Source organism: Agelaius phoeniceus, chromosome 10, assembly GCF_051311805.1.
Source record: "Agelaius phoeniceus isolate bAgePho1 chromosome 10, bAgePho1.hap1, whole genome shotgun sequence".
Lineage (NCBI taxonomy): Eukaryota > Metazoa > Chordata > Aves > Passeriformes > Icteridae > Agelaius > Agelaius phoeniceus.
This window is the reverse complement of record NC_135274.1, coordinates 23,678,198-23,697,368: the sequence shown is the minus strand read 5'-3', so window position 1 is coordinate 23,697,368 and position 19,171 is coordinate 23,678,198. Positions and strand designations below refer to the sequence as shown.

The following is a 19,171-nucleotide window of genomic DNA, read 5'->3' as shown; positions in this document are numbered from 1 at the left end:
GCAGCGAGGATGGAGGGAAGTGACAGCTCTTGTAGGCAGCTGCTGCCCTCTCATGGGAAGGAAGATGCTCCACAGCCTGACCAGGAGTGTGGCAAGGCACCCACAGGTTGGAGTTGATATTCCTTATTGTTTCCCTCTCTTTCTTACCAGGGACTATGATACAAAAAAAAAATTCTTTCCAAGGTTCTGCTGCAAATTCCACCTCTTAATTCATGGTATCTCCACTATGTCCCTTTTTAATACAATTTAGCTGAGATCTGTTTTCCTAAATCTACTGGGTTTTTTAAATTATTGTATTTTTATTGGGAAAAAACCAAGGCATTTATCTGTGTTGTTGTGTAAATCTCTTCATTCCAGCAGGAATTAAAATGGGAACAAAGAGGCTAAACAGTCTTTGCCAGAATAGGTGTGAGGAATATGGAGAAAACTGGGGGATTCTATTGGTGGGAAAAAAAAGAACAAATCTCAGCTTCCAAATCAGTAATGTTGGACATTTTTATCTTTTTTTTTTAATTCCTGAAAGAAGATTATGGAGGGGAGAGTGAAATTTAGGGCTCTGTAAAACACCATTTTCTGCGTGTTTTCTCTCAGGAAGGCAGAGTGTTTGCTCTCAGCTGACCTGGGTTACTTCCTAACTTAGGAAGTTTCAACCAGAACAGTTTGGCAGCTTCCAAAAGACGCCGAGGGAGGAGAACATGTGGGTGGTTTGCCCTTGGTAGAACCTTCTTGGCACCTTCTCTCGGAGGAGCTGCAGCGCTTCTGTTTGGAGTGACTGGGAGACTGGCAGGGTTTCCTTCTGGCAGGGATGTGCTTTTTGCCGTCCTCTTGGCAATCCACCCACGTTGGCCAGGCTCTGTGCCTTGCAGGCAGAAATTCACATCGAGCCCTGGCTGCCTTGGACTTCAAACATCCTGCTGGTGCCTCAGCCCGTGCCTGGGAAGGACTGCTCTGTCATCACAGAAATGTTGAAACTGAGGCTTCTGCACCCTTCTAAGTTCAAAGTCCTGGGAGAGGACAGTCCCTTAAAAAATGGGATTTTGATTGATATTAATAATTAATATCACCCCTGCACAGCAAGGGTGTTTGAACCTGCAGTCATTGCTTTTGGAATTTTGCATGGTGGCAGCATGGGATCTGGATTCAAGCTGAGACTGCAGAAATCCCAAAATTTGCCTTTGGATTTTTGGTTTTTATTTGGGAAAATTTCTTCCCATTTTGGTGGGAAGCTACTGTTTCTTTTCATTAATTTGCTGCCCTCAGTATGAATTAAGGCTTCATAGGTTTAGGTACCAGCCCCTGTTGCAAAACACCAATTCAGTGACCATTTCCAAGCTTATTTGCCACAAATTTCCATAATCTCTTATTAATATTTATTAGAATTGTTAATGTAATCTTAGTCCTTGCTGAGTCTGAATCTATCTATATAATCTGTCAGCAATGCAGATAACAGCCAAAGCCACACCATCATCACCATCACCCAGCAGCAAGGGACAGTTTCCAAGCTCACTCATAGCAGGAGACACTTTAGCTCTAGGGCTGCTGTTTCAAGACACCTTACTGTGAATTATTCAGGAGCTGACTGAACTTCTGTGCTCTGAGCCACAGGACGCTGACAAAAGACCTCACACTCTTCAAAGTACTTTTGTCTGTCCATCAGCACCTCAGTTCTGCTCTGCCCTGAGTCACCTTTGATCAGCTGCTCTTCATCTGGTACCACTCAGTGGTGCTGCTGCCTCTGCACTTGTGCTGTGGTCACATAATAATGATGCAGAAGAATAAAGCTATCAAGACACTCTGTGAAAGAAAATTAGACATTTCTGAAGGTGCTACATGCCTGCTCCATCTTTCAGCTCTGCTCAGTGCTTTGTGAAAATGAACCTTGTGAATCTTGTGACTCTTTCAAAGGAGTTTCAAAAGCAGCAAAACTGTTTCAGTTGCAGAGTAGGAAACGATTGCAAATAAGGCTGAAAACAAAATAATCTACAAAGAAATTATTTCAGTCTGTGAGAGCAATCTAGGAAAGGCTTCCTTTGAATTTTCTTGAAAGCAGCAAGTGCTACAAGCAGAACACTGATGAAATAATGCCTGTTCCTTCACAAGGTCTCACACTACCAAAGAAAAATGAATCATTTTTGGTGGATGCTGCTAGCAGTGCCACCAGTCAGCTTCCATATGTGAGTGGCGAAAAAAGGGAGAGAGGAGTCCAACAGTGGAGGATGTACAGGGAGAGCTCACTGGGAATGTGCAAGGCCAGGTTGGATGGGCCTGGAGCAGCAGTGGAAGGTGTCCCTGCCCATGGCAGGGGCATTGATGGCAGACAATCTTTAAGGTCCCTTTCAACCTAAACCATTCTTGGATGACCATTACTCTGACCTGGTAGAGAGCTGTGAATTAGTGTGGAGGGTTGTTGGTCAGTGTAGATGGTGCTAATCATTGTTAGATTCTCTTGGGAATCCAGAAATCATCCTGATTTCATGGTAGAAGTGTGAGGATTGGATTTTAATAAGATTTTATATTGAACAAGGAGGACAAAGAGACAAGTTTTACTGAACTACTGCTTATTTTATTGAATTTACTGCTTATTTTACTGAATTTGCTGCTTGTTTTGCTGAATTTACTGCTTATTTTACTGAATTACTGCTTATTTTGTGAGCACCATCACTCCTGAGGTAGATTCAGGGATTCTGTGGAAAGAATGATGTGCAGTTGTGTATCTACAGATTTGTTATAGGATACTGTACTGTGTGACATAATATATGCACTTATATAATCTAAACACACACAGAGAGGTTAAATTAAGGCTACATGGAGAATATATTTCTAAACTCTGCATAGCAGCCTTATTGTTCTTGTAATGCAGCATTTGGGGTATGATGTGGCCCACTGACAAGCACTGATCCTTATGTTCACTGCTGTCAGCACTGGTACAGACAAAAATTGAATCCATGGGGCTGCTCTTCCTTAGTCCAGGTTCAGTTCCAGATGTAGATGCAGAGCTCCTTCAGCTCCATGGGGTTGTTTTGCTACATTTAATTTGTCTTGGTTTTCTCTGCTCATTCACTTTGCGAGTTTTTCATTCCAGCACTGAACTGCACCAACTATGGCTTAAGTTCATTGTTAAAGAATCTTTAGAACAGTGTCAGGACAGTAAATGGGAGCAGAAGTTTTGCATTTCCAAAGGGAGGGAGGTCAGCAGGGATGGCCCTGGAGTCTGGTGTTATGTTGAATTATTTCCTCTGTCCATTACAGAGGCACAAGGAACAGCTTGTGTGAACCCAGCTCCGTTCTCTCACTTGTTTTATGGCTTTTCAATATTCTCAGCCCTGTTTCCCTGTGCAGGAATCTGTTGCTTGTGTAAAAGGGTCACATTTTTCCAAGATGCACTGCAGCAGAACTGGGCAGGCTTAACCCTTGGTGCGACTTCGGTTCTTAAGCATCCATGAAATGACGAGACAGAGTTTGTGCAGAAAAACTGTGCTACAAAGGAATGTTTTGCATTTCCAGCTTGTCCAGACGGATTCTTTGGGATTGACTGCCACCAGGTGTGCAAGTGCAAGAATGCTGCTGGCTGTGACCACGTGCTGGGCTCATGCCACTGCCTGCCAGGCTGGCTGGGGGAGAGCTGCGAGCAGCGTAAGTAAACCCTGCTCCCACACCCCAAACCTCCTCTGGGAATGGGACAGTGCCCTGCAGAGCACTCTTCCAGACAGGTCACCTTCCTTCCCAAATATGCCCAAAAAAGGAACAACTTTTGGTGGCTGTGTAAATTCACCAGCTCTTCTAATGTTTGGTTTTTTTATTTAACTCGTCAAACATGATAAGCATCAGGTTTTAAATAGCAGAGCTGTCTCCTGCCATATGACAGCTCCCTGCTTTTTATTTTTGTGTGACATTAAGAGATTAAATGTTGTGTATCTGTTTCTGGTGTATCTCATCTAATTATCAATTATAAAGTGTCAGATTACAAAATGTGCAAAGTGGAAAAATCAGACCTGGGACTATTTTATTATTTAAGGGTGACAAAATAGGTTTTTTAATAATTACTAGGGAAGTTATTTGTTTTAAAATAAATTTCAGCTTCCTATATGTTCAAAAGTGTGGATTATCCCACAGTTTTTAAGCTAACAAAATGCTTGTATGTATACATGTTTCAAATTGGCTATTCTGAGAAATTTTTCATTGCATTTCATGGGAAATTAGGTAATTTTCTTTAGCTGCATAGCATTACATATGGAGATCACTGAGCCTATTTGCAAAGTTTAGCAAATAAGTGGGCTTTTTTAAGATTTTTCAGGTTTTAACTTCTCAGCTTCCTTGTTTTCCTTTAGGATGATGTCATGGTCTAAGCTTCCTTTTAAAAATATGAGTGCTGTCTGCAGGACTGGGGTGTAGAGCTGGGCTCCAGGGCAGCTTCACAGTGAGCCAGCTCTGTGAGGGAACACTTCTTTAGTCCATAGGTCATGGCTTTCTGCAAAAGAAAAGTGGTTTAATTTAGAAAATAGAGAGAAATGTGGCTTGTATTGAGGCAATGCTGTTCTTCAACCATACATGATTTTATCATCAGCCCTGTTTGAGGGCAGTGCTTGCTCTTCATAATATTTTCCCCCACCACTCAACACAGCCCTTCTTCTGAGAAGGCTTCTCCTGCAAAATCCCCTGCTCTTTTGTTTACAGGTGGGTCAGTTCTGCTGAATCTTCCCCATTTTAGACACTTTTCCTTACATCCCACCAGTGCAGGTTTTTGCCTCCTCATGCCCTCCCAGAGGAACATTTGGCTGTCCATGTCCCAGCACCTGAAGATGCTGGTGGTAGCACAGCCTTTGAGTGTAGATTAGTGGAGTGAGCACAGAACAGAAGCAGCCCAGAGTCACTTTCCCATCCCACAGGTCAGAGGAGGTGCTGCTGAACACATGCAGTATTTGCTCCTTGGTCACAGCCTGTTTTTCCTGCCACAGCATTGGCAATGTGTCACCTTGCCCCCTCCCCAGTCCTTAGCATTAGGGATGGGAAGCTTTGCTGTATATTTCATTAAATTCAATTAAGAGATGCAGCTCCTTCTCCATGGCCTCCGGTGCCCTGCTCTGCTCACATTAGGGAAGAAACCCTATTTATTGTCTTGTGCCAGAGCCATTAGAGCTTTGTGCTGGGCTGGTTTATTCCTCCTGCTGGTGAGGGTGCCAAAGCCCCCGAGGCCTCCATGAGTGAGAGGTCAGCTAACAGTGCAGGGTGTCTCCTCCTTTCCTCTTGGCCAAGTGAGGGATCTTCATTTTGATTTTACATCCTTGCTGCTCCAGAGCTGCTCAGAGCAAGGCAGCTCAGGGTGGGAGGGAGCTCAGCACTCCCCATCCTCCCAGGGTGTTTAATATTCACCTTGCCTGTTCCTGGGACCCACCAGCTCCAGCAGCTGGAAGGACAGCACTCGTGTGGAAGTAATCAGATTGCAGGCAATGTGCTGGGGGACATTGAGGAATAATTTTGGCATCATGGGATTTGAATTGATCCTAAGCCAGCCATGCAGTGAGTTTTATACTCTGCTATCTAATTACAGGCAGTACGGACAGTGATGCCTTTTGTTGAAGCTGCCTAATGCTTTCCATTACCAGACCCTGGGTTTCAGTTGTTTGAAAATGAATTATGTTAATCTGGGCTGAAATCTGCCAAGGAAGCTCTGCCTCAGCTTCAGTTTGTGCTTGGAGATTTTATTTGGAGATTTTTTTGAGTGTCCACCTGAGGTATTTTAGATTTCCAAGAAAGGCTTAGGAAAAGTATGTTGCCTATTCTCTTTTTTGTTTTGTTTTGGTTTGTTTGTTTTGGTTTTTGTTGTTGTTGTGTTGTTTTAATGAACTGTTTCACTGAGTGCTGTGGTACCTCAGTGATACAGAAGTGAGGACCTGACATTTGGCATTTCTTTGTGACAGAGATGTAACCTTCCTTTCTGAATACCCCATCCCTGGAAGTGTTCAAGGCCAGGTTGGATGAAAGGAGCAACCTGATCATGACAGGGCATCCCTGTTCATGACAGGGATCTTGGAAATTTATGATCTTTAGGGCCCCTTCCAACCCAAACCATTCTGATTCACTGCAAATTCATCCAAAGTTTGCAAACTTAAAAAAAGCCAACCAAACCCTCCAAAAATCTTATGCTGCATATGGTCTGTAGCAGATGTACACAACTCAACATCTGAATTTTGCCTTAATTCTGTCAGTACTAAACATGCCTCTTTCTGGAGCTGTTGGAGCTCAGCACAATCTTGACTGAAGTGGCTCCTTGTGGTAAAAAAAGAGACCACACTGGTTTGAAAAGTAAATAACTACAGAAAAATTTGCTCAGCCAGAGGCACTGATAACAGGGGTTTGACATTTCGTGGTGTGTGAGCACTTGAATTTGCAGATATCCTCTTTTTTTAAAGCTAAAGCTTCATTTTGTGGACAATAATCCATTAAAGTCACTTGAAAGAAAGCTACTGGGCACCCTATAGAACATTAGAGCCAATCATTTTCCTTTTCTCCTGGGCAGTTTTGGTGGCTGTTGACTTCTAGTCTGGAAGAAAAGTCTCCAGTTTCATGTGTTCCTTACTCTGCATGCAAAAAGGGATTTTAAAGACTGCAAACAAATAAATCCTCCTCTTGCAGAAGAAAGACACTAAGAGGAAAATTTTGAACCAGGAGGAAATCTATTAATTTAAACCTTTGGATTAAGTTAGCTCTTTTCCCTCATTGTGAAGAAGGAAAAGGCCCAGGGATATTTGTACATTGAGTTGTGGAACTCCATGAAATAGCTTCAGTATATCACTTTTTTCCTAAATCTTCTGAAAAATATTTTGAAAATCAGGATTGTCCCACCAGGAAGCTAAACAACATTTGTGTCTACCCAGTAGAATAGTTAAAATTTTCTTCTCCACAAATTTCTGCATTCTTACCAGAATTTTCACAGAAACACCCTATTGTCTTTTTGGTAAGTGTAACAAGAGCTTTGCACACATACTCCAAAAACCTCCCACAAACCACTGGTAACCAGTCAGGGGATCTGGTGATGAGCTGGTTTTTCCTTTGGCTTGGTTGTGCTATAGTTCTGGTCTGTATTGTGGAAATATTTAGTTCTGCTCCCAAAACCCGAGCCAGAGCTCTGTAGATGTGCTGAACTTTTCACTTGGCAACCAAGCTTCATTTGCAGAACAAACTTTTAGCTGTGATGGGATTGAGCTCCTGCTCTTTCTTGTGGTTTCAACATGGATGGGGTCCAAGTGATGACAAGAACGAGCAGTGTAGAAAAGAAGTCCAGGGAGAAATGGTGTCTGAGAACCAGGCTGGGAAGCTGGAAGCCTTTCTCAAATGGGGAGAAAAGGGCTGAGAATGGGTCAGAGACTGTCAACCAAGTTCACCCCCAAGATCAAGGTGGTTTCACACCTCCATCTGTCCCCAGGGACTTGCTCTCCCACAGCACTGCATCGTGTTCACTGACACCCTGAAAGGCAGAGAAGTTTGGGTGAAAATTCACTGTTAGGCTGTGAAACCTGGACGATGTCACATTCAGCGAGTGCTGGACACTCTCCTGGATCAGGGATCCAGGCTTTTTTTGCCTCTCCAGTGCATGCCAGAGGTGCTGCAGGGATGAGAGGCTCTGACAGGAGCCCCTGCAATGCAGAACAAAAGCCGTGCAAGGAGGCGATCCAGCTCCATCAACCACTCTGTATTACTTTGGGTGATATCTGAAGAAAACAGGGTAGCAGAACTGTCTGCTCTCCACCATCCAAAGCTGTCCAAATCTCCAGTGCAGTATAGACTGCAGGAATTTTATCACTGCCATTTTTCACGGGCAGCAGCACTGAAAGGAGAGCGTTTGCTTACCAGATGACTGCGTTAAGTTTTCACCTGGGAGCCAGCTGCTTAACCAAACCCATTGAAAATATCACCCCTCTCTGACCAAAGAATGAGAGTCTGGCTGAGCAGAGGCACCCAGCTGTGAAAAATGAACACTGAAAACAATGAAGTTGTCAGTTCTCTGACCAGGATGCAAATAAATACCAGCTCTGTCAGGCTGGCAGTTCTGCTGGACCATTAGTTTAGCACAAAGACGTTCTGCAGAGCAGGGGATGACAGCTGATCCATCACCCCCAGTGATCCAGCCCCTCCATAGAAACCTCTTCAGAATGGGCTGTGATACATATTTTTAACCCACATTATTAGGTTAGGCTTTCATAAGACACATTATCTCTAAACTGCAGAGTGTTGCAGAGCAGTTTCAGTTTATGTGACCTTAATTTGCAGATTTTTTTTAAATGCCTTTTGCAGTTTATATGTTGGCTGCTATTGTAGACTTAGCAGTGCTGAGTTAACAGTAGAACTTGATGATCTTAAAGGTCTTTTCAAACCTAAATGATTCTATTATTGTTTCTAGAGTCAGACATGGTTAATATATGGGGTTTTATATATAAATATATATTTCCAGGAATGGTGAAGTCACCATTCCTTGAAGTGTTCAAAAAGCAAGTAGACACAGCACTTTGTGATTTGGTTTAAGGATCATTATGGTATTTGGCCAAAGGTTGGACTGACGATCTCGAATATCTTTTCCAACCTTAATATTCCATGGTTTTATATGGACTTAGGCACCCTTATGAAGTAAAAAGTGGCACTGGAGCACAGCTCCAACCTGATTTCCCTAGCACTGCGTTGTGCTCTGCGCTTCCTTGGACACTTCCTGATGGGGTTTTATGGAATTCTGTCATTGCAGCCTGCCAGGAGAACAGCTATGGGCCGGGCTGCAGGAGCACTTGTCAGTGTCACAACGGAGCTCTCTGTCACCACGAAACCGGGACGTGCCTCTGTAGCCCAGGCTGGAAAGGAGCCACCTGCCAAGAAGGTACAGTTGGAAATTCAAACCCCTGACTCTGGATTTTAGGGGGGAAAAATAAAACCTGTGTTTGGGGAAAGTCCACTGGTATTTTAGCTCTCAGCTCGTTGCCCCGTGTTGTGGTTGGGTTTGGATCTGCGGTGACGTGAATTGGTCCATTAAATTAATCCATGGCACTGTGTTGTAGGATCCCAGAGTGCACAGGGCAGAGGGGTGAAACAGCCATAAACTGGAAAGAGAGCTGATTTGGAAGGTTGATGAAGGGAGAAAAGGTCCATAAAACTCCCAATTATGATGCTGAAATGAAGCTCTGTTTCTTTTCTCTGGGCTGCTTTGCTGTCCCGTGCACCAGACTGATCCTCAGCATTACCTTGTGCTGTTCCAGACAGAGCCTAAATCCAGAACATGTGAAAGGCATTGAGCCTTCCAGCCTTGGCAATCAGAGCCATACATGAGGCTTAAGCACAAGCCCAGCTCCACAGAGTCTTAAGAGGAGGCTGGCAAAGAAAGGCTGCACTGTGGCTTGCACTGCACATCCTAATCCGTGCATCCCAGGCAGTAGGAAAAGTCTGTCCATCCCCATTGCAGAAGCTCCTTGTTCTGTGCCTTCCCCACAAGGTCCCTGGGGTGGCAGCAGTACCATGGAGCTGGGAATGCTGCTGTGAGTGCTCCTGGGTGAGCAGGGATTTGGAGTCAGCACCTCCACTCAAACTCTGCCCTTCAGCATCCCAAGAGGATTGCTAGGGAAAGGGGATGAAAGCTGGCAGGGGTAGAGTAATATTTAAATTTAGCACATTCATTCCCCTTTTAAAACTTGATATGAAGAGACCTTTTCATGAAGGATTTAAAAATTGGGAAGACACCAAAGTGTTCTTGATGACATGTACCTAAATTTTTGTTTTGTCTGGAGGCCACAAATACAAAACCAAAATGAAAGTTACCAAAGCTGTTTCAAACTCACCTTTTCTCTTCAAATACACATATGGAGATTTCTTTTCTCTTTGAAGTGAGGAGGTAGAACAATTATGTGAGGCTTGAGGTGCCATCCTCTGGTTCCTGTGCTTTTCCAAAGTCAGATCTTGTCCCTGTTTCTGTCTTAAAGAGGTGTCACTCTAGCACATGGCAGAACTGTCTGATGTTTTTCCAGAAAATTAGGTTCTATCTGTAGAAGCTGGTTGTGATAGGAATTCATAGACTTCCCTAATTAAAATTAGGTAAATGGTGAAATGTCATCAGCCAGCTGTGGGCAGCAGGATCAGTTAGAGAAGGAGCTGTGATTTTAGGAGGACTGTACAAAGAAATTCTGAGAACAGGGAAATCAAGAACTGCACTCCCCAGTGTTGAGAAAGCTGGAAGGAACAAAAAAATGAGTTTTGTAGGTACAAACAGAAAGTCTCAAGGTTATTTGGTGAGTTACTAATTCATCACCTACTTTGTTCCAAGACCAGCTTTACAATGATCAGAGCAATTCCTTACTGGTTGCATCCCCATTTCTGCTTAGTTGTACCTCCCACAGCACCTTCCAGAAGGGCTGTAAGGTGGGAGAGGTGGTGTTGAACCTGTGTCCTTCTCCTGCACCTCCTGATGGAAGGTTTTCCCTGTCTCCCCTTGCAGCCTGTCCCCCAGGGTGGTACGGAGCAAACTGCCTGCAGCGCTGCCTGTGCCACGGCCAGGCCACCTGTGACCCTGGGAGCGGCGAGTGCCAGTGTCCCCAGGGCTGGACAGGGACAGCCTGTGAGCTGGGTGAGTGCCAGTGTCCCCAGGGCTGGACAGGGACAGCCTGTGAGCTGGGTGAGTGCCAGTGTCCCCAGGGGCTGGACAGGGACAGCCTGTGAGCTGGGTGAGTGCCACCACCCCCCACAGCCCTCCAGCACCTCGGTTCAGTCACTCTGGAAAGAAGTTCAGTTGTGCTGAGGTCTGGTTTGAGATGAGCTGGAGGAAAAAGGATGGAAAACAGCAGGTGGGGAGAAGTTAAGAAAAAAAAAAAATGGGGTTATTTATTCAGAAATGAGAAGGCTGAGGGGAGATGTGATATTGGAACTTGAACATATCCATGGTGCTGGAAACTTGCTAGGCAGAGGAGAGGATTAATCTGTTCTTTGTCCCTTGGGAACAGGGAAGACAGGTAATGAGCTCCATTTAAGGAGAAAGAAAGAAAGAAAGAAAGAAAGAAAGAAAGAAAGAAAGAAAGAAAGAAAGAAAGAAAGAAAGAAAGAAAGAAAGAAAGAAAGAAAGAAAGAAAGAAAGAAAGAAAGAAAGAAAGAAAGAAAGAAAGAAAGAAAGAAAGAAAGAAAGAAAGAAAGAAAGAAAGAAAGAAAGAAAGAAAGAAAGAAAGAAAGAAAGAAAGAAAGAAAGAAAGAAAGAGAAAGAAAGAAAGAAAGAAAGAAAGAAAGAAAGAAAAGAAAGAAAGAAAGAAAGAAAGAAAGAAAGAAAGAAAGAAAGAAAGAAAGAAAGAAAGAAAGAAAGAAAGAAAGAAAGAAAGAAAGAAAGAAAGAAAGAAAGAAAGAAAGAAAGAAAGAAAGAAAGAAAGAAAGAAAGAAAGAAAGAAAGAAAGAAATCCTTTAAGAGGAAAATAGTGTATTTCTAGATAATTTTGCCAAAGGAGGCTCCAAAATTTCCTTCACTGAAGGTTTTTAGGCCCAGTTTAGGCGGCTCATCATATTGCAGAGGCATGAGGGAGTTCCTGCTGGGGTTGCTCCAGGCTGGCCCCCCATCATCCTCTCCCTCCTGTTTCAGAGTGTGGGGATGGGCAGTTTGGAGAGGGCTGTGAGCAGAACTGCAGCTGCCACCACGGGGTGTGTGACCAGCCCTCAGGGAAGTGCCTCTGCCATGCTGGTTGGACCGGGGACCGCTGTGATGTTGGTAAGGGCAGCTCCTTCTGCAAATCCTTCATTTGAACCATCAGCCATTTCTGCCAGTTTTCTATTTTTTATCTTAAATTTCCAGTATTCTGCAGGCCAGTCAGGATTTATGCCCTCTCGCCCCATCTCAGACCATTGTTTTCTTTTTTCTCTGAGGCTTCTCAGCTTCCCAGGAGAAAAATCCTGGGCAAAGGGATTTTTCCAGAAAATATGAGTGCCACAGGTAACCTTGAGGAACTCCTGAGGGTGCTGATAAGAATAACTAGAAGCAGCCTGGCTGCTGCACGCTGTGGCCTGAACCTGGCAGATCAATGCCACAGCAGGTAGAACATTGCTGTCTCTGCTTGCCCCCAGGCTGCCGCCCGGGGTTTTTCGGGGAGCGCTGCGAGGAGCGGTGCGACTGCGCCCACAGCAGGTCCTGCCACCCCCAGACTGGAGCCTGCCACTGCGAGAGGGGGTGGCGAGGGAGGCACTGTGACAAACGTGAGTGATGAGGGGACAGCTCAGCTTGGGGTGCAGGTCCCCCCAAACCCAGAGCTCTCAGCTGTGGCTGGGTATTTTCACACCCTCGTTCCACGCGGTGGGGCTGGAGGCGCTTGCAGGGGTGGGTGCATGGAGGGGGTGGCTGTGGAGTTTTTGTGGGTTTTTTGGTAAGGTTGGGAGGCATTAAATGTGTGAGATGGGATTTCTTGTTTGGATTTAGATGTTTGTTATTTTTTTATTTACATTATAGTTTTACAAACCATGAGTTTTATGGTATTTTATTTTACAAATTAAAAATGGACTTGTATTTTTTTTTAGTGAAGTTTTTTAAGGGTAAACTGTCTCATTAAGAAATTATGCTTAAATTATTTATTTTAACTTAATAACTAACTACTTGTTGTTTGTAATGCGCACTTTTTTATCTAATTACATAATACCACCCAAACCCATGAAGAAGAAGGTGAAGAAGGAGGACTAGCTTCTGCCCTAAAACCTCTATCTTTCTTTATATTTATTACTATACATTGTTAATTTAGGTCCACCAACGAGGGGAAAGAATTATGTATTTGACTCTATCTTATTGGATAGCTAATTTATTACTTTATTATACTATATTATATTAAATAATATTGTACTGTACTATACTCAAGAATACAAAACAGATACTTGCTGAATGCTAAAAAGATAATAATAATGAAAACTCATTACTCTTTCCAGAGTTCCGACACAGCTTGGCCCTAATTGGCCAATGAGTTATAACAACTCACACCAGAGTCCAATCAGGCAATCACCTTGGGTAAAACAATCTCCAAACACATTCCACATGAGCAAAACACAGGAGAAGCAAATCAGATAAGAATAGTTTTCCTTTTCTCTGAGGCTTCTGTCTGCCTTTCAGTTTCCCAAGAGAAAAACCCTGAGCAAAAAGAATGTAAATACCACAACTATATTCTAAATATATAAGTTTTATATAAAGATGTCGCTATAGAGAGCGACATGGTGCAAAGCACCAAGACTCCATCAGAAAGGTGTATAAGAGAGATTTATCATAGCAATATCTTGCTTTTATAGTTTTTCAAGATATTTACATTTACTTAACAGACACATTCACTGCCCATTGGTCATAAGAAAGAAACAAAGTTCTCAATAGGTGAACAGGGAGCCACATCATTCTGTGAGCCAGCTGAAGTCCGTATCTTTTAACTTTTTCTCTTCCATCACGTTGTCATGGGGATAGCCTTGGTGTCTTCCTCAAGAGAGATACAGGGCTTTCCTTATCTTCAGGAAGCCTTCACTGGCTCACAAGAACAGCACAAAATGCCTTTCCTTCATATAGATATATATATAAGTATATATTCTATATATACTGTATTCTAAATATATTTGATACTCTATATTACTGTATTCAAAAACTTTATCTCTTAAGGTTTCCACCCTGTGATATCACACACTTCTGTTCAAATTACACACTCACAATCCCAGCTCCGTCATTCCATTTTGGAAGCCTTCCCCACAGCCTCAGGTCAAACGCAAAGCGTTCCCTTGGCAATCAGGGCAGAAAGCATGAGATTCTCCGTGAGCAGGGTTGCAGCAGGTGGGTTTGTCCCCTCTGCTGGCCCTGACGGGGTTGGTGTCCCCTGCAGCCTGCCTGCCGGGCCGGTACGGCGCGGGGTGCACGCGGCGCTGCCGCTGCCCCGCGGGACGGCCCTGCCACCACCTGACGGGCGCCTGCGGATGTCCCCCAGGAGCCACGGGCCACGGCTGCCACAAGGGTGAGTTCCTTGGCACAGCACAACTGCTTCCCTTGTCAGCTCCTTCATAATCTGTTTATTGAATCAGAATGTGGTGGTGTGGTGCCTGAAGAGGGAGGAGACAGCAACGTGACAGGAGGGGAGATGGCCAAGAGTGCTTGTCCCTTGCCCAGGTGGTTTGGCCAGCTCTGAGCTCTGTTTGGGCTGCTGGGGTTTGCCCTGCAGCTGTTGGGCTGGCAGGGAGCAGCCAGGGCCTGAACTGGCCCCAAATAGGCTGAGGATGTGCCAGTGGAGCCCTGCCCTGCCCACAGCCAGTAAAGCGGCATCTCAGCTGTCCCTGTCCTAGGCTATCTATTCCTGCTCTCAGAGCTCATGGAAAGGACATTTTCTGCTTTCTTAGCATGCAGTTTGGTCCCCCAAAGCTGTATGCAAAAGCAGGCTCCTGTTTTGACCCCAGCTGCTGCACCCTGATTTTGTTCCTCCCTACAAAACTTTGCCTGAGCCCTGTTTTAGCCAAAGGAGAGCCAGCAGTAAATAAGAATTGAAAGGACTGACATTGGTGTCCATTATCCTCCACCAGAGGACTCTAAATGCTGACCCACAACCAGGGCAGCTTAATGGAAATGAGATGTAAGAATTAAATGTGGAAGGTCCAAAACCTGTAGGCAATGTGGCTGTCAGCAGGCAGAATTAAGCCTGTTGATATTTTAGCAGCTTTGCAAGTTTAAACTCTCTGCAAAAGGTAGAATGTCTTTATCCACATGCCTGGTCCCTTGGGAGTTATACTGTTATTTTAGTCAATTTCACCTGACATTTCCCTATGATTTTTTTTCTAGTGACAAGAAAATTGTATCTGGCCCTTGACAGTTGGGCACAAATTGACTGAACAAAACAAAATCAAGCATTCAAGTAACCCCCAAGTAAATATAATAAATCCAAAGTCCCGGAGGAGAGCGTCATTCCGTAGGCAGTGATTTTATTTAATAAATTTCAGCCCGCTCTTTGTTTGAGCACTATATTTACCAAGACAAATTTAATTTATTGGTTTGCATTTCTTCTTCCCAAAGCTTGTCCAGCGGGCACGTATGGGCAGGACTGTCAGGGAGTGTGCCAGTGCTCTGCTGAGAATCAGGAATGTCACCCTGTCACCGGCCACTGCTCCTGCAGCCCGGGCTACCATGGAGCCCACTGCCACCTCCGTGAGTATTTTGGGGGGTTTCTGCCTTTCTGACAGAGAATTGAGTCTTGCAGGAGCATCTGCTGGAGCTTTGGGTTCATCTGTGTCAGTACAGTGGTGACTGAGAGAAGTAGAGGCTAACTATAGTATAAAAGTTACAGTATTACAAATAAATTATAGTATAGGAAGTAAGCATAGGCTGTGTTAATTTACACTAAAGAAAAGTAGTTGTATTATTGCAAGGAATTAATTTAAATTTTTTTTTAATTAAAAAAAATTCTAAAATAATTAATGAATAATGTTAGTTCAAAAACGTAATTAATTCAATCCTTCAAATTAATTTTTAAGCCCACAAGATTTACCAGCTAAATTCTTCCCAATCTCATGCCATGCTAAAGAATGTAAAGATCATTCTCTGCATTGCATGTCTCAGCTACACCTGGATTTTGTGCAGCTCTCTCATTTCCAAATACCAAGTCCAAAATACTTCCCGAAATCTCTGCGTGCTCAAGTAAGGACAAATGGTTATGAGAAAACAACAAGCTGAAATTGGCAATAAATCCAAGTGATTCATAAAGTCCTTTCAGTTACAGAGCCTTCTGAGGAACAATCAAATTAAACCAACTGTTTCTCTGGATTGAAAAATGGTGACTAGTGTAGAGGACAAAATGCCAATTGGCCCAATGCTCCATCATAAAAAATATTCCCAGATCCACATGGCTCATGCTGGTATTTTAGGACATCTGTAAAGTTGTTTTTGGTGGAATGTGGCAACTGATAAGAAACACATACCAAAGCAGCCAATAAAGGAGACAGTTAATTACCTTTTTATTTACAACCTTAATTTTGGTTTTACTCCACGGCTTGTAGTAGTCTCATTTAGAGGAGAAAAAAAGGGAAAAAAAAGATAAAGCTGTTGTCTTTCTTGCTCAATTTTTCTCTCTTTGGTGAGTGCTGATTTCCCTTTCTTGGGAATCCAGCACAGCTCTGTTTGACTTAATTACCTTTGGGGTGACAAAAGCCAGCTGTCACATGCACAGCTCTAGTAAGGGTTAAACCACTGTTTTATTCCTTGACCAGAAATAGGGGAGAGACTCGATTTAGAGATGGGCCTTTGTATTGCCATCATGTCATCACAAGTTATTCTTTAAAATATAGATTATAAATAAAATACAAAGGATTGATTCTGTCCTCCTCTGTGCATCAGTATTTGCTGTAAGTGAGATCGAAACCTGGCCTTCAACACTGGGGCTGGAGCCATCTGAATCCATTATACATTAGATTATAATAAATGTTGTAGTAAAGTAGTAGTGGAGATCAACTATTTAACAGGATCATTTTAAAAGACTTAATCATGGTCAGCCTATTACCTTTATGTAGCAATTTCTCAGTAGTCATTACCTGTGTGTGTAGCACTAAATCTCTCATTACAGTAAACATCCTCAAACTTACTTAGATACTTCAGGTTTTATTTCAGAATTTTAAAATTTAATGCTTAAACAATTACACTGAAGTTCTGATAGAAAAGATATAAAAAGACTCATTGCAAAATAAAATGAATTTTGCTGTATTCAGGGGGGATTTTTGCCATGGATTTCTGTGTAGCTGGGATTAAGCCTAAAGCATATGAGATTTGAGATTTCATGGTGTTTTGTACTCTGAAAAATGTGCAGCGAATTCTTAAACACGGGTTTGCTAGATATTTATTGAAGAAATAATGAAATTATGGAAGATCACAGAAAAATACTCATCTATGTTGGTGTTGTGCCTGTTGTCCCCTGTGCCACTGATAGACAGACACAAAAATAAGAAGAAAAACAGTTAATTGTGGGTTATTTTAAGTTCAGGTCAGTGGAGGGAGAGATTGTGGGCCTGATTCTGAAGTGCCTGACTGGAAACCAAGGATGGCTGGTGTGACTTTGGTGGGAATACTCCAAGCTCCTGCTGTCCTCCCTGCAGGGAAAGCTGGGGCTGCTCCAGGGTGAAGAAGCTCTCGATGGAATATTAAACCAGCACAGGGAGCCGCTCCCAAACGGGCTCTGGTCCAGTCAACATGTGGTTGGATGCTGCTGGAAACAGTTTCTGGCAACTGTTGCTGTATTTATGAAAAAAAGGTTCAAGAAAGTATCTATAAAAGGTGTAGCTGGCTGGGAAGTCAAATTTCCAGGAGCCAAGAGCAACGGGGCTTTCATGTTCACAAATTTTGGAGTGAGGAGCTGAAAAAGTCTCTTGGCGTGGTGCAGAGGAAGCAGACAAACTAGCAATAAGGTTCCCATCACTTGTCCATAACTTGGTGGATGGGCAGATCTACATGTTAAAAGGAGTAAAAAGCAATAAGTGGTGGTGAAATTATTTTTTAAAAAAAAAGCATGGTATGTTTCTGTGACATTGACTGGGCTGGGAGTACCCAGAGCCAGAAAGATCTCACCAGCTTCACCCTCAAGCTGAAAGTGACAGGATGTGTCAGAAGGGATTATTTGACAATGTGATTTAATAGCATTGGTCAGAAAACCTCAGTGTGTGCAATTGCTATGGAAAGATTTAGGAGCTCTTGGTCATGACAAACCCACTCAAAGCAGAAGGAAAATCAGGAAATGAGGTGGAAATCTGGCTGCCACTCTTTTGTTCGCAGAAAAAACATAAGTTAGAAGCACGGGAAACTGTTAAATTAGAAAATGTCTTTATGAGATAACTGGTGGTGCAAGAATAGCCCTCTTTGCAAAGGCAGAGCCTACTGAAATGGTGGGACATGGTGCAAATTGCCCTCGTTACCTGCCTCAAAATTCTTCTGCAAAGTACTAACAGATGAGGTGGCCTTGTTATTGAGCATGTGCACAGTGCAGCAGCTGAACATGCCCTGCATGTGCTGCTCCTTCTCGAGCCAAAATACAGGAAATACTGCAAGGACAGAGAATTTGGGAAGGAGGGAATTACTGCATCCTGTTCATGGAGCAGCTCCTGCTAGCCTTGAGCTAAGGAATAGCTCTGAAAGCTTTGCCATGGAGAAGCAGCAGCTTTTGGAGTCTGGGAGCAGAATTTTTTAAAAAAAGGAGAAAATCCAAATGATGACCAAAAGGAAGAAAAGAGAAACTCACATAGAGTAATTAAATAATTGAATCTGGATGAGTCCTTAACCTTAAGTCCTGGTGGGAATGAAGGGGGTGTTGCAGGGCTCACTCCTTGATGCCAGGGCTTGCACATGAAACAGATTTTGCGTCCTGGCAGATGGAAGCACTGATGACAGAGCATTCATTGAGAAGAATCTGTGTTTGGGAAGGGCTGGGGAGAGTATCTGCACGTTATAAAAGCGTGTATCTGCTTAGTCCTGATGATCTGCTATCCTGGTTTGAGCAGAAGCCAACGTTCAGTTTTATTTTAAAAGGCACCTCTTCAAAGCTTCTCCATAAGCTCTGCCTCACTATTGAATAGTTCAGAAAAGCCAGAGATTTCTCCAGCCACTCAGGCCCTGCTTTCATGTCTTTAGGAAAGACAGAATACATGAAGTTATTTATGCACAGATTGCAAGGGATCTGTTGCTTGGAGACGTGAGCAAATATATTTTCAACCAGGTTTCTAAAGTAGCCACAGACTTTCCTTCTGCCAGGGAAGAGAAGGAAGGGGTGAGCAAAGAAATGGCATTTGGAGGTAGTAGCACAAGTGGAACTGTTGGATGAAGATCATGCTGCTTGAGCACCAGCTACTCCTTCTTCTACTACATAGGAAAATTAGGAGAATAATTTCTGGAGTTCAGAGATGGCTGAAGATTCACTGGAGGTTCACTGGTGCCTGTGCCCAGCTCTTCCCCTCAGTTCCAGCCTCCATCACTAAAGATCATCCAGAAGATGTAAACTAAGCGTGGAAAATGCATTTACATCTTCCTGATCTTTTGTTCAATTCTCCTTGAATTACTTTAGCTGTCCAAAAAGTAACCAGAAATCCTCACTACCCCTGGAAAACCTCTCCACAGACAGTTTGTTGCCATGTAACACTGGCTCAGCAATCCATCCAGGTGTGTGATTCTTGTGGTTCTTTACAAAATACGGCT

General features: G+C 43.4%; 1 protein-coding gene across 9 annotated transcripts in view; it reads left to right on the top strand.

The window, feature by feature from the left end:
* The window catches only part of LOC129124497 (uncharacterized), a 187,441-nt gene that overhangs the window by 158,192 nt on the left and 10,078 nt on the right, over positions 1 to 19,171 (top strand). For all 9 annotated transcript variants that reach the window (XR_013183708.1, XM_077184172.1, XM_077184171.1 and 6 more), the window contains 7 exons: positions 3,505 to 3,633; positions 8,735 to 8,863; positions 10,469 to 10,597; positions 11,591 to 11,716; positions 12,070 to 12,198; positions 13,842 to 13,970; positions 15,017 to 15,148. Coding sequence is in view for 8 of the 9 variants with exons in the window: in XM_077184172.1 (XP_077040287.1) it covers positions 3,505 to 3,633; positions 8,735 to 8,863; positions 10,469 to 10,597; positions 11,591 to 11,716; positions 12,070 to 12,198; positions 13,842 to 13,970; positions 15,017 to 15,148 (903 nt within the window). In the remaining variant the exon portion in view is untranslated. The remainder of the gene's footprint in view (positions 1 to 3,504; positions 3,634 to 8,734; positions 8,864 to 10,468; positions 10,598 to 11,590; positions 11,717 to 12,069; positions 12,199 to 13,841; positions 13,971 to 15,016; positions 15,149 to 19,171) is intronic.